Consider the following 15287-nt stretch of genomic DNA (forward strand, 5'->3'; position numbering starts at 1 on the left):
ATCTTTTAGATCATCAACATACGAATTAAAAGAGACCAAACATGACATAGGTGCTTTATACAACTAGTCATCTATCATAACGCATGCATAAAACAGTAGAAAGACAAATAAAAATACAACAGACAAAATTAAAATACAATGCAGTAATACTGTACACAATGACCTGGGCTATGTGTGATAGGAAGGTCAAAGAAAGGTTGAACAAATACATGCTACTGCTTGTCATTATGGTATCAGGTGTGTCATTTATGATTGCTTAAGATCATTTAGCAACAGCTTTAAAAATCTTATAAAACAGTGAATGGAATTTTTATTGATTTATGTATCAAAACAATTTTAAAACTGTAAAGCTGTCTTTACTGATATACAACCTTTAACCTAAGACAAAGTTAGTTAATATTGTGCTTAATGTTTGCAGATGTGACAGCTGTGGACAAAATTAAACCAAACAGAAGGACCAACATCATCAAAACAGAAGGAGAGCCTGAAACGCTGAGCTGCTCATATGAGTCAGACAGTGAATATGTACGTCTGTATTGGTACAGACAATATCCTAATGGAGAACCTCAATATTTATTACATCAAGGTGCTCGATCAAGCCTTACAAGGCACAGCTCCGATCCTCGATTTATGTCAAGCACTTCTCGCATTTTCACTGAACTATTTATTGGTAGTGTGACTGTGTCAGATTCAGCTCTCTATTACTGCACTTTAAGAGTTGAAGCCCAGTGATGCAAAACATGAAACAAGTCGTACAAAAACTACAAGCCATTTTCACTTTGAAGGTTTTATGAAAACCAAATCAAAACCTTAATGTGAGATAATAACTGCAAACACCTGTGTGAGGTTGAGGGAGGAAATGTTTTATAAAAGAAATAAATAGGCAAACAAAGCTTTTCAATAATGGTGAAAGTTCAAGAACAGTACAATACATAAAAGGTTGAAGGATTCTAACTAATAAATGGATTATGGCTAACACCTTTAACATCATGAGACTTTATTTCAGCTGTGTAACACTTGCAAGAAACCAAAAGAGGGCAATATCTCTCAGTATCACACTATCAGAGAGGTTTCCTTTAGGTTTTCACAAGCTCCTCCTCAGAATCTCATCATATTATGAAAGCAAACCTGTCTTGTTAAAGAATTTATTTTGACTTCATTGTCAATTTGAAACAGATCATGGGGTGGTTGAGGAATATATTTCTATTTGCACTATTCATTCTTGGTATGTATTTCTACACATTTTAAGCAGTTAGATCGCACTTAAAATTGTATAGATTGTTTGTTGATATGGATTTAATGATATACATCAAAAATAATATCTATATCAATATTCTTAAATGCTTACAGAGTGCAAATGTGCAGAAGATAAAGTTGATCAGCCAGACAAACATGTGACTGCAGTTGAAGGAAAATCAGTGACATTAAATTGTACATATACAACAACTTCAGCACAACCATACCTCTTCTGGTACATCCAGAGAGCAAATGACCTTCCTAGATACATCCTGAGGAGAGACAAATATGGAAAAGATAATGATGCTCAGTTTCAGAAGAGATTTTACTCTAATCTTTCATCAGATTCAGTTCCACTGATGATCCAGGATGTGCGTGTGTCTGACTCTGCTGTGTACTACTGTGCTCTGAGGCCCACAGTGAGAAAACTCAAGTCAAACCACATACAAAAACACAGGCATGCATATACATGTGATTGTTTCTTTATAATAAACATGTTTGACATTTAAAAACTATAATAATAACATCAAAGTGAATGTAACAGTCAATCATGAACAACAATGAACTTCAAAATTGATCATACAATCATTCATTATATTGATTGCATGACTTAATGTAATTGAATGATTTCAGTACACTGTAATTTAGTTATAGTGTTTTCTTGATTTAAGGCTGTGTGAAGTAGAATTGTTTTCCAGCATTTGGATAATACATTATTTATGCTTAAGCAGATAAATTGTTTTAAATGATGGAATGCTGTTGTGAGTCAAGCCAAAAATAACATTCAAAACCTGACTGTAATCATTTCAGTAAATGATGTTACAATTCCCAAATCTCAAAATCATATTACAAATAAATAAAGATGACAGATCAATTTTCAATTTTTTGGTGTTCGTACAGTTGTGACATTAGTTAATGTGATTTGATCTGATGTCAAATTCAGGTATAATGTGGCTCAGAGAGGAGGGACTCAGTGTTCATATGATCTTAGTGTCAGAGACTGTGGTTGAAAGGATTCAGTCTGACTCTTCTCAGAGTGAACACTTGTACAATGGATCTTCATTCACTTATTCTATTCTGTACCTCAGCTGGTATGTTATTTGGTTTTTATATATATGTATATTTTTTGTTTCTGTTGTTGAAAATTCTTTGAAAGTTCTTTTAAAAACATCTCACAAAAATGACAAATGTCCTTTTTTGTTTTCAGCTGCTGTCTTTGGAAATGTCATCAAACCAAACAAAACCAATGTTTTTGCTGATGGAGGGTTCAAGTGTTACATTGTCCTGTAGTTTTTCTGACTCTAACTAATGATTATCTCCACTGGTACCGTCAGTATGGAAGATCAAAACCTGAATTTCTTGTACTCACCCATGACAGTGCAAAGAAAGCTCAGCGGTCTGTTGTAGATCCAAGATTCACTGTTAATATTACAAAAAAGAGAACAAGTGGATCTGAAGATCTCCTCTGCTGCTGTATCAGACTCTGCTCTGTACTACTGTGCTCTGCAGCCCACAGTGACAGGAAACACATCAGCTCTCTACAAAAACCTGTTACAGTGAGACAGAGAAAGGTAGCTAGTATACAAAGATCTAATTCATCAAGTAAAAATTACATTTATTCCCTAAAATACAGACCTTTAGGACATTAGTCACTCTAGAATGTCTTGTCATTCACAAAACATTTGCAATAAAATGTATGAAATGAAAATGTTTCAGTTATGTAGTACTTGCAGTGAACCAGAAGAGGGCAGTAGGTGCTCAATATTACATTTGACAGTAAAGCAGCTTTTATAGGTCTCCACAAGCTCCTCCTTGGATCATCTTTATAATACCAAAAGCAAAACTCTTATATTTACTGATTTTTCTAGATTTCAAAGAGTATTCAAAATAGACACAGTCATGTCACACAGGTTGAGGAATATATTTCTCTTCACACTATTCATTCTTGGTATGAATTCTCATTTAATACAGCTGTATATTAATGTAAACTTGATTATATGTTGTATTGTATTGTATTGTACATTAAATATTCTAAAACATTTACAGAGTGCAGATCAGAGGACACAGTCGATCAGCCAGACAAACATGTGACTGAAGTTGAAGGAAGATCAGTGAAATTAAAGTGTAAATATAAAACAGATTCAACACAAGAAGATTTATTCTGGTACATCCAGAGAGCAAATGACTTTCCTAAATACATCCTGAGGAGAAGCAAATATGGAGGAGAAGATAATGATGCACAGTTTCAAGAGAGATTTCACTCTAAACTTTCATCAAATTCAATTCCAATGACAATCCAGGATGTGCGTGTGTCTGACTCTGCTGTGTACTACTGTGCTCTGAGGCCCACAGTGAGAAAACTCAAGTCAAACCACATACAAAAACACAGAGACATAAACACACTTGTGATTATTTCTTAACAATAAGGTTTTCTGAAATGTAAAAAGTATATTAAAGTCATGCTTAAGGTAACAGTCAAATGAACTACAATAATGATGTAATCAATTTAATATTATCCATTCATTCTCCAAACTGCTTATCCTCCGTAAGGTCACAGAAATGTAATATACCTATTGATGTTAATATAACCAATTGCATGATTTCAGTATAATTTTTATTATGCAATAGTTTTTTCTTGATCTAAAGGCTGAACATATTATAATTGTTTTGCAAACACATGAACAACTGGTCTCTGCAATTCAAGTATAATGTGGCTCAGAGAGGAGGGACTCAGTGATGTAATCGTGTCTGATAGAAACTGTGGTTAAAAACGATTCAATCTGACTCTTCTCAGAGTGAACACTTGTACAATGGATCTTCATTCAGTTATTTTGCTCTGTGTCTTAGCTGGTATGTGTATTAATTGCATTATTATGCATTTTATTTATTTACTTATTTATTTTTTGTTTGGTTAACAATTTTACTTAAACATTTCACTATAAAGTTACAAAGGAGCATTTTTTTTTTTTTTTCAGCTGCTGTCTTTGGAAATGTCATCAAACCAGACCAAACACATGTTGTTTATGAGGAGGGCTCAGATATTATATTATCCTGTAGTTTTTCTGACTCGCCACTTTCAGAAAATCTCCACTGGTACCGTCAGTATGGAAGATCAAAACCTCAATTTCTTGTACTCACCATCGACTCTGCACAGGAAGCTCAGGGGTCTATTATAGATCCAAGATTCACTGTTAACATTACAAAAAAGGAACATGTGGATCTGGCAATATAAAATTTATATTACATGAAATTAGTTATTTAAATCATTATGAATCTGCCCTTTAATCGCAATAATTCAGGAAACAAATGTAATAAATAAAACAACTTAAATTATTCTCTTGCAGTAAACAGTGCAGGTTCATGTATAAATATGAGAAAACTTAATAAATTAACAAATTATGTGTAAGTGGCGGTGTAAAGTACAGTATTTTACTGGCCAATGTGGTTGGCTTTATATTGGCACTTACTGAGCTGTTTTTTTTTTTTTTTTTTGGTAGAAATACTCCATTGCATACACTTTATGTGTCAGTATTATCGCTATCATGGTTTGCACATTGCACATGTAAAACCTCATGTAAAACTTTTTTTAAAATAAAATTCTCTAAAAAATGTCAGCATAATCATAAACAGCAGCAGGAAGTTCAGAGAGGAGGAAGTTCCTGTGTGTGTTTCTGACTGATCTGCAGTGACTTACAGCTCAGAGCACTGAGAGACTCAACAGAGAACTGAACTGATCTGATTGAACATGGACAGATGTGTCATACTGATTCTCATTGTGGGAACAGGTACATTATTCAAATTAAACAGTGTATTTAAATGATCACAGTACGTTTTCACATTTGTTTGTTTGTTTGTTTTTTGTAAGTGCTGTGAAATGTGTTTCTGTTTATTTTATAAACCTTGCTTTCACAAATCAGTTCATATGTGCTTATTCTTGACAGGTTTGGTGGCTGGAGACAGCATTGAGCCAGATAAAGGGACAGAAAAAAACACTGAAGAAAGAGAAACTGTCAAGCTGAGCTGCTCATATAGTACAAATAGTGATTATGTTTATCTTTACTGGTACAGACAGTATCCCAACAGAGAACCACAGTATTTATTACTCAAAGGTGCCCGATCATATAGTTATGCACACACCTCTGATGATCGGTTTCAGTCGACTACATCACGTACATCCACTGAACTCACTATTACTGATGTACGTCTGTCAGATTCAGCTCACTATTATTGTGCTCTAAGAGTAGGAGCCCAGTGATACAAAACATGAGACATGTCGTACAAAAACCTGCTCTTGAAAATATCTATGAAAACCAAAATCAAATCCACAATCTATCCAGGCCTGAATGTAATAAAATATGTGGTAACACCTGGGTGAGGTTGAATGGGGCCTGCTAAAAAAATTTCCAAGAAGTATTAAGAATGTGTTTAGATATGTGGTTTCAAAAATACATTCTTAATATGTTCTCAATTTCTTAATCGTTGTCATGCAATAAAAACTGTGACCCAGTAAAATATGTCTTTATAATTTCTGTCATACAATAACATTGTAGAGAACTGTGTGCTTTTTAGCTTTGGTGCAGCAGTTTAGGAAGTTCTTTACTATTCAGCAGGACAACAACCCTGGGCACAAAGAAAAGTCAATAAAGAATGACAACATTTAAAAACATTTTTTGTTTTCATGATAATACAGAAAAACAAAAAAACTAAATAAAATGTCACATAGAAGCTTTTATTAAGAAAAACATTTTATAATTTAAATAAAACTGTAATTTCAGAAGTTGGCCACTCTGTGGAATATTCTAACAATTCTGTCCTGATAAAGTTAGGACTAATATTGCCTGCTGTACATAAACTATGTTAATCTTGCTGAGGAATTTACTTCTAATGGCTGCAGTTCTTGGTAAGTAACTTAACTGTTGTTAAATGAAACAAATTTGCATTATCCTAACATAAGAACATGTATGATCATGATGTGTAACACACAGTTCAGGTATATGGTGCCACAAGATGGCAGTGTTCTCAGAGATTCACTAGGAACTGCAGCAATGAACAACAGAACTGAACTTTTACAAGTATAAAGTGGTCAGAGAGGATGGACTCTCAGTGTTCATATGATCTTAGTGTCTGACAGAGACTGTGGTTGAAATGATCTGGACTGAGTGAACACTTGTACAATGGAACTTTATGCAGTTATTCTGTTCTGTGCCTCAGCAGGTGTGTATTTATTTGCTTGATTATACTTTTTACATTTTTTTTTTAGAACAATGAGTTTTTTTTAAAATATTCCACTAAAACCAATGTACTCTTACCAATTTTTCTTTTTCAGCTGCCGTCTTCGGAAATGTCATCAAGCCAAACGAAACCAATGTTATTCATGAGGAGGGTTCAAATATTACATTAATCTGTAGTCATTACCCTGGAGGTAATGATTATCTCCACTGGTACCGTCAGTATGAAAGATCAAAACCTGAATTTCTTGTACTCACCTACGGTAATGCAGAGAAAGCTGCGGTGTCTGATGTAGATCCAAGATTCTCTGTTAAAATTGAAAAAGGGAGAAAAACCATGCAGATCTGAAGATCTCCTCTGCTGCTGTATCAGACTCTGCTCTGTACTACTGTGCTCTGGCGCCCACAGTGACAGGAAACACATCAGCTCTCTACAAAAACCTGTTACAATAAGAGACAAGAGAGAAACACAGAGACAGAAATGAAGAAAGTGAAAAAGAAGTTGTAAGCTGTTTTATACTATATACTATATTATGTATGTCAGAAAAATAATAAAACCAATGAAAATAAATCAAAGGCAGCTACCAAAATCTAAAGGTAGACAAATAATTTAATCAGAATATGAAAAATACAAAAAATACAAACAATATGTAACATTTTAAAGTGAGTGAACCTTGTTGACAAATTAATTTAGAATATTGTGTAATTTGAAAAAAAAAAAAAAAAAAAAAAAAAAAAAGTAAGTAATGTTAAAATATCTTACATGATTCTCATGTGTATATATATAGCATATAATCTCTTGCTTGTTCCAAATTATGGTTATATATAAACATAGCTAGACTAAGATATTCAATATTCTTCTCATTTCCATCAGTTAATATTTTCATGTTTATGAGAAATGAGAGGAAATTACACAGAGTGAAACATGCAAGGACATCAAGTATTCAAGCCATGCCTTTAAAAAGCAGGAAGTTCCTGTGTGTGTTTCTGACTGATCTGCAGTGACTTACAGCTCAGAGCACTGAGAGACTCAACAGAGAACTGAACTGATCTGATTGAACATGGACAGATGCGTCATACTGATTCTCATTGTGGGAACAGGTACATTATTCAAATTAAAAAGTGTATTTAAAGGATTATAGTATGTTTTCATATTTTTTTTTTTTGGCAAGTGCTGTGAAATGTGTTTGCGTTTATTTTGTAAACTTTGCTTTGCAATCAAAAATCAGGTTATTTTTTTCTTATTGTTGACAGGTTTGGTGGCTGGAGACAGTATTGAGCCAGATAAGGGACAGAAAAAACCTCCAAAGAAACTGAAACTGTCAAGCTGAGCTGCTCATATAGTACAAATAGTGATTATGTTTGGCTTTACTGGTACAGACAGTATCCCAACAGAGAACCACAGTATTTGTTACGCAAAGGTGCCCGGTCATATAGTTATGAAGACACCTCTGATGATCGGTTTCATTCGGTTACATCACAAACATCCACTGAACTCACTATTACTGATGTACGTCTGTCAGATTCAGCTCACTATTATTGTGCTCTAAGATTAAGAGCCCAGTGATACAAAACATGAGACATGTCGTACAAAAACCTGAAGCTCTTTTTTGAACCACTTTGTAAAAATATCTAGTGAAAAAATATGTGGTAACACAAATTAGGCCTGTTAAAAAAAACCACAAGAAACATTAAAATATGTTCTGGATAGTTACTTCATCTACTACATTTCAAGAATGACATGATTTGTTCATTCTATTGCAGCATTACAATGCCCCTGTGGTCACACCTGTGTTGAGGTTTTAACTCCTGCTGTAGGCCTGTTAAAGACTAACACTGCCTGTTGTACATAAACTATGTTAATTTGAAGAAATTTACTTTAATGGCTGCAGTCATAACTGCAATAACTATTCAATGTAACAATTTTATATTATTATAGTTAAAGTTTGAGTTGAGTTTATTTTATAATTTTACCTGTAACTATGAATATCCATGACAACATACAGAACAAGATGAACACTGCAACAATTTAATAGTAATATTAATACTGAAGTTATCAGAGAACTTTTTCAAGACTATACAGCATTGCTAGAAGATGTTAAAAATTAGGAAATATATATGGCTGGTGCCAAGCTCCTCGTTTGACCATTCAATCAAATAATTCACAGCAGTGTGATAAGAGACTATACAGAGTGTTTCAGTGAATAAAGTGACATAAACTAATCAAATGAATGGACACACACTGTATGTACATTCTAACCTTAATCATTGTACATATATACATATTTAAGTGATATAAATTTTAACATAAACACAGTACAGTCTTCACTGACACCGACTGTAGCACAGGCTCCTCCCAGCAGTCAGACAAAGTGATTTGAATTCATTGCTGCTTTAACAAATGCAGAAAGAGGAAGAGGATCACAACATCTCTGCATATTTTTAAGAGTTGATGATTTCAAATGCATATAATGGCACTGTGGAAAAGTGCCATTGTGATCATAGTTTTATGTATCTGGGGTGAGTACCACTATTAAATGGTTCTTTTGAAATATATTCATGAATTAATTTTAATTATGTGTGTATGTACATATTCTTTGCAGCCAATGGAAACATTTTTTATTGATATTGTTTTAACTCTATTTCAGGTTGTAATTCTCAAGACAAAGTTGATCAGCACAGAAGGATTCAATCTGCTTTTGAAGGTGATACTGTAACAATCGACTGTACATATCAGTCAACTTATACAGGCCCGACTCTCTTCTGGTACCAGCAGAAAGTCAATGGAAATCTCAAGTACATGCTAAATAAATTCTCTACATCTGGAAACAGTGAAGAAGAATTCAAGGAGAGATTTCATGCAAATCTCAACAAAACTGCAGTTCCACTGACAATCAAGGATCTGCGTGTGTCTGACTCTGCTGTGTACTACTGTGCTCTGAAGCCCACAGTGACTGAAACACACTCATACAAAAACTCTGACTGACAATGCAACAGCACACATTACATCTTTATGCAATTTATTTTTTTTTTTGCTTAGTCTATGATTTCATTTACAAAACCCCTTTTATCCATAAATATATTCTATTTTAGTAGGTTTCTTTCACTTAAAAGACTACATTCAGTTTATGTTATCTAATTTTACAGTTTACAGTTACATTTATGATGATATTAATTTTCCCTTACTGTTGGTTTAAGATGATTTAATGTTGTTCATACTGCTAAAATAATCTAATCACCATAAATGTACTAAATAATATAATATAATCACCATAAAATGTATTTTTAATGTGCAGAAAGGTGATTGTAGTTTGATTCACTGCAAAAATTACAAATACAAAAATTGTATTTATGTTTATATATCTAGCACTGTGGTCCTGTGAGGCACAACATTTTGCTCCCTTGCATGTCTGCACACATAAGGGAATTACAATGCACTTGGGATGCCACTTAAGCAATTTAATTTTACTTGTAGTTCCCCTTCAGGAACTCGAGCTGCGTCGAAACGCTAGGGGAACGCCTCCAGCGTGACCACGCTCTGAAACACGTGTGCAACAGTCCAATGGAGAAGCGAGACGTCACAGGCGGGGTGACGTAGAGACCAGGAAGCTTAAAAGCACGTGCAGTGCATGCAGCCGGCAGCTTCTGTCTTTCAGCAAGCGCTCTGTGTGTGTTTGTGTGTCACTCTGTTTTTTGTGCTAGTTCGCACAGCTTTTATTTGAGAGTGTCACTATGTCCTACAAAGCATTCTTACGAATATAAGCAGCGGCATTTAGACTGTGTTCTCTCTGCCTGCGCTACTTCAGGTGGCGATACACACAGCCTATTTGTTGTCTGTTTGGGAGCGAAGCATGGGAGTCAGTTCCCGAGGGAGCTGACTGCCCGCGTTTGCGTTCCCCGCGGCTCAGCTTCCGCTTCTGCCGAGGCAGGGCGGCGGCCGTGATCGTGGGGATCGCATATAGATCTACGGACGGGTTAGAGACGGGTCCTCCCTATCTCTGCCTTTCTCCCTAGATCTAGCGCTCTCTTTCTGGGTTCGGAAGCCCGCGCTGCGGTACTTCCCCCTTTGAATGAGAGCTCGCGGCGAAGCAGGCTGTGTCAGCTCCCGAGGGGGCTGACTGCCCGCACACTCGCTGCGCACGCTTTGTTCCCGGAGGGCTCTCTTCGAGGAGGGAGCCCTCGTGAACTTTCCTGCAGCTCGGGTCCCGCTTTGCCGAGGCAGAGCGGCGACTGCGGCCGTGGGGATCGCACATAGATCTACGGACGGGTTAGAGACGGGTCTGCCCTATCTCTGCCTTTCTCCCTAGATCTAGCACTCTCTTTCTAGGTTCGGAAGCCCGCGCTGCGGTTCTTCCCCCTCTGAGTGAGAGCTCGCGCTGCTGCGGCTGTCTTTCTCCGAGGATATTGATGCTGTCCGCATATGAGCTGACTACATATTAGATCGCTCGTTTCTTCCTGCTCTCGCTTTTCAAGAATAAATAAATAGCAAGAACGGGGATTCAAGCGATTTATGTGTGGTTTGTTCGGGAGCTGAGCATGTACAGTCCGCCCTCGAGGGGGTGGGCTGTGTTCATTCATAAATGAATACATTTATTTACTACACTCTCACCCTGTACTTTCGCTAAGTGTGTGGATACTGCCTAAATAAATAAATAAAATAATAAAAAAAAAAAAAAAAAAAAAGGTGGCTGCTGGGCATCTGCATACTTAACCTTATTGACATTCTGTCAGTATTAGCTCATTCTGAGCATGGGCGGTGCGGCATCGAGATGTCGTCCTCGCCCATATGGAAGAACTGGGGTTGTGACTGAATGCAGAGAAAAGTGAGCTTTCTCCATTACAGAGAACCACTTATCTAGGCGTGGTGTGGGATTGACCACGATGCAGGCATGTCTATTTCCTGCTCGGATCGAGTCATCCTCGCGGCAGTCAAGAGAGTGAAAGTAGGCACTCGCTGTGAAGCAGTTTCATAACTGCTGGGTCTGATGGCAGCTGTGTCCAACGTGATACCCTTTGGCCTGCTGTTCATGAGACCCCTGCAGTGGTGTCTGAAGACCAAGGGGGGTTCTCCCTGAGGGGAAACCTGCTTTGCATGATCAAGGTCACGCGGCAATGCCTACGTGCCTTGGACATGTGGAGAAGACCTTGGTTCTTGTCTCAGGGCCCGGTGCTGGGAGCTCCTTGTCGCCGCGCATGCTAGCGACGGATGCGTCCCTCATCGGTTGGGGAGTGGTCATGAGTGGCCCCCCCTGCCCGTGGTCTGTGGAGCAGTCACCATCCAGTTTTGAGATGCTGGCCGTGTTTCAGTTACTGAAACGCTTTCACCCAGACCTATGAGAATATGGTCCTGACTCCTATGGTCCAGGACCTCCGAGGTTAGGCCCTACTGGGGAAGGGCGTGGTCCACCGCATTCTTCGGTGCCCGTTTCTCCTCGGTGCCCTCGGGAGATTAGCGTACCAACCCTGCCGGTGCTTCAGGGCGCAGCGGTCTCCAGCGAGCCCACACCTCAGTCTTTCCCCGGAAACGTAGCGGAGCTGGGGAGCTCGCCACCCCTGCGGGGGTCTCTACAGCAGCTAGTTCGGCTGTCTCCTGCCGGTCATCCGTTTCAGGACACCGAACTAGCAGCTCATACCAGAGGCCAGTCTCGAGAGACTGGTTCCCTTACTAGATTATTTGGCAGCGTGGAAACTACTGCCAAATGTATCTGCTTGGGTCCTGCGCACTGTAGAGCGAGGCTATCGCATTCAATTTGGTGCTCCGCCGCCACCTTTTTACGGGGTCTCCACTGTGGTGAGCCCCGAGCAGGGTCTGGTAATGGAACAAGAAGTAGAAACTCTCTTGAGGAAGGAGGCCACTGAGGTGGTCCCTCCTCACGAAAGAGAGTCCGGGTTCTACAGCCGATACTTCATTGTTCCGAAGAAGGATGGGGGCTTGCGTCCCATTTTAGATCTGCGTCTGCTGAACCGCTCAGTCAAGCGACTGAAGTTCAAGATGCTCACCATCAAGCAAGTCGTGTCTCAGATCAGGTCCGAGGACTGGTTTGTCACGATAGATCTAAAAGACGCATATTTTCACGTCTCCATCCTTCCTCAACACAGGAAGTTCCTGAGGTTTGCTTTCAGGGGCGACGCTTACCAATATCGGGTTCTTCCGTTCGGCCTAGCACTCTCCCCCCGCACTTTTACGAAGTGTGTGGATGCAGCTCTGGCTCCTCTGCGACTCCAGGGCATCCGCATACTCAACTTCATCGACGACTGGCTGATACCTAGCCCAGTCGGAGATGGTGGCAGTTCGGCATCGAGATGTCGTTCTCGCTCACATGAAGGCGCTGGGGTTGAGACTGAACGCCAAGAAAAGTGTGCTTTCTCCACTACAGAGGACCACTTATCTGGGCGTGGTGTGGGATTCGACCACGATGCAGGCACGTTTGTCTCCTGCTCGGATCGAGTCGATCCTCACTGCAGTCAAGAGAGTGAAGCTAGGCCGGTCACTCACTGTGAAGCAGTTCCAGCAACTGCTGGGTCTGATGGCAGCAGCGTCCAACGTGATACCTTTTGGCCTGCTGTACATGAGACCCCTTCAGTGGTGGCTCAAGACCAGGGGGTTCTCCCCGAGGGGAAACCCGTTCTGCATGATCAAGGTCACGTGGCAATGCCTACGTGCCTTAGACATGTGGAAGAAGCCTTGGTTCCTGTCTCAGGGCCCGGTGTTGGGAGCTCCTGAGTTTTGGAATTTGTGGGTGTGGCCCCTGGGGGGCACACCTCATAGCTCCCAGTCTCTCAACTGAGGTTGTTGAGACCATCCTCCAATCCAGAGCTCCCTCCTCGAGGAAATTGTACGCCCTGAAGTGGAAAACTTCTACTTCATGGTGTGGAGACCGCCAGCAGGACTCAGTTAACTGCCCAGTTGGTACAGTGCTGAGGTTTCTGCAGGATCGGTTCTCCACAGGGTTTGCCCACTCCACCCTGAAGGTCTACGTGGCGGCTATTTCGGCCTACTACGCCCCTCTGGGTGGCTCCTCAGTGGGTAGGAACCCCCTCGTTACACGTTTCCTCCGCGGTGCGCTGAGGCCTAGGCCTCTGGCCAGGTGTAGCTTGCTAAGTGTGGTCGGGATGCTATTTCATAGCTTTGAGTCCTCTGACCCTCCCTTCTTGGGGGTCAAGGCTCTCTTCTCTTAAGTTGGCTTCAGAATGCTGTGGAATGTCCACCCCTTTGACTTTAAGGTTCTTTCCTGGACTTGTGCCACTTGGCTCTTTTTCTCTCATCCTAGCTGTGCTCTTTCACACTGGGCAGGGATTTGAAGTCTGGTGGCGTGGGCATCTCGTTCCCCTAGCGTTTCGACGCAGCTCGTGTTCCTGAAGGGGATTGTCTCAGGTTACGTATGTAACCCCGGTTCCCCGAGGAACGAGACGCTCTCGGGCCATACTTCTGGCATCCCTGCAGCGCTTGCTTTCTATTCAGAAGCTGCCGGCTGCATGCACTGCACGTGCTTTTAAGCTTCCTGGTCTCTACGTCACCCCGCCTGTGACGTTCCTTCTCCATTGGACTGTTGCACACGTGTTTCAGAGCCCAAGCTCCTCCTTGGATCGTCATTATAATACCAAAAGCAAAACTCCTATATTCACTGATTTTTCTAGACTTTATGGAGTATTCAACATAGACACAGTCATGTCACACAGGTTGAGGAATATATTTCTCTTCACACTACTCATTCTTGGTATGAATTTTCATGTAATACAACTGTACATTCATGTAAGTTGATTATATGTTATATTGTATTGTACATTAAATATTCTTAAACATTTACAGAGTGCAGATCTGAGGACACAGTCAATCAGCCAAACAAACATGTGACTGAAGTTGAAGGGAGATCAGTGATATTACAGTGTAAATATAAAACAATCTCAGTACAAGAAGAGCTATTCTGGTACATCCAGAGAGCAAATGCCATTCCTAAATACATCCTGAGGAGAAACAAATATGGAGGAGAAAATGATGCTCAGTTCCAAGAGAGATTTGACTCTGAAGTGTCATCAAATTCAGTTCCACTGACAATCAAGAATCTGCATGTGTCTGACTCTGCTGTGTACTACTGTGCTCTGAGGCCCACAGTGAGAAAACTCTAGCTGAAGCACATACAAAAACACATGAGCTGAATCTCAGCCAAGACAGTTTAGCACCATATGGATGAAAGTGAACAGTAGCAGGAAGTTCAGAGAGGAGGAAGTTCCTGTGTGTGTTTCTGACTGATCTGCAGTGACTTACAGCTCAGAGCACTGAGAGACTCAACAGAGAACTGAACTGATCTGATTGAACATGGACAGATGTGTCATACTGATTCTCATTGTGGGAACAGGTACATTATTTATTAATTATTTAATGAAAATTTGTACATTAATATTTCTGTTGTTTTAAGTCTTAAATTGATTGTTAGTGTTTGCAATATTTTTTTCTATGTTGATTTCATTAATCAAAATCATATTGTTCACAGACTTGGTGGCTGGAGACAACATTGAGCCAGATAAAAGGACCGAAAAGTTCTCTAAAGAAAGAGAAACTGTCAAGCTGAGCTGTTCATATAATACAAATAGTAAATATGTTCGGCTTTACTGGTACAGACAGTATCCCAAAAGAGATCCACAATTCTTATTATACAAAACTGCACGGTCATCTAGTGATTATGAATACATTTCAGATGATCAGTTTCATTCGACTACATCACACACATCCACTGAACTCATTACTGCTGATGTACGTCTGTCAGATTCAGCTCACTATTATTGTGCTCTAAGAGTAGGAGCCCAGTGATACAAAACATGAGA

At 39.5% G+C, this 15287-nt stretch overlaps 2 pseudogenes and 1 gene segment (V, D, J or C); all 3 read left to right on the plus strand.

The window, feature by feature from the left end:
- The first annotated feature begins 2118 nt into the window (after positions 1 to 2118).
- LOC127159883 (T cell receptor alpha variable 38-1-like) lies at positions 2119 to 2796 on the plus strand (annotated as a pseudogene).
- A 2078-nt stretch (positions 2797 to 4874) lies between these two features.
- Positions 4875 to 5534, plus strand: LOC127159891 (T cell receptor alpha variable 38-2/delta variable 8-like). The segment is given in 2 exon segments: positions 4875 to 5021; positions 5178 to 5534. Coding segments are annotated over 2 exon segments (354 nt in total).
- An 803-nt stretch (positions 5535 to 6337) lies between these two features.
- LOC127159884 (T cell receptor alpha variable 3-like) lies at positions 6338 to 6917 on the plus strand (annotated as a pseudogene).
- The last annotated feature ends 8370 nt before the right edge of the window (positions 6918 to 15287 follow it).

This window comes from Labeo rohita, unplaced genomic scaffold, assembly GCF_022985175.1.
Source record: "Labeo rohita strain BAU-BD-2019 unplaced genomic scaffold, IGBB_LRoh.1.0 scaffold_260, whole genome shotgun sequence".
Taxonomy (NCBI): Eukaryota; Metazoa; Chordata; class Actinopteri; order Cypriniformes; family Cyprinidae; genus Labeo; species Labeo rohita.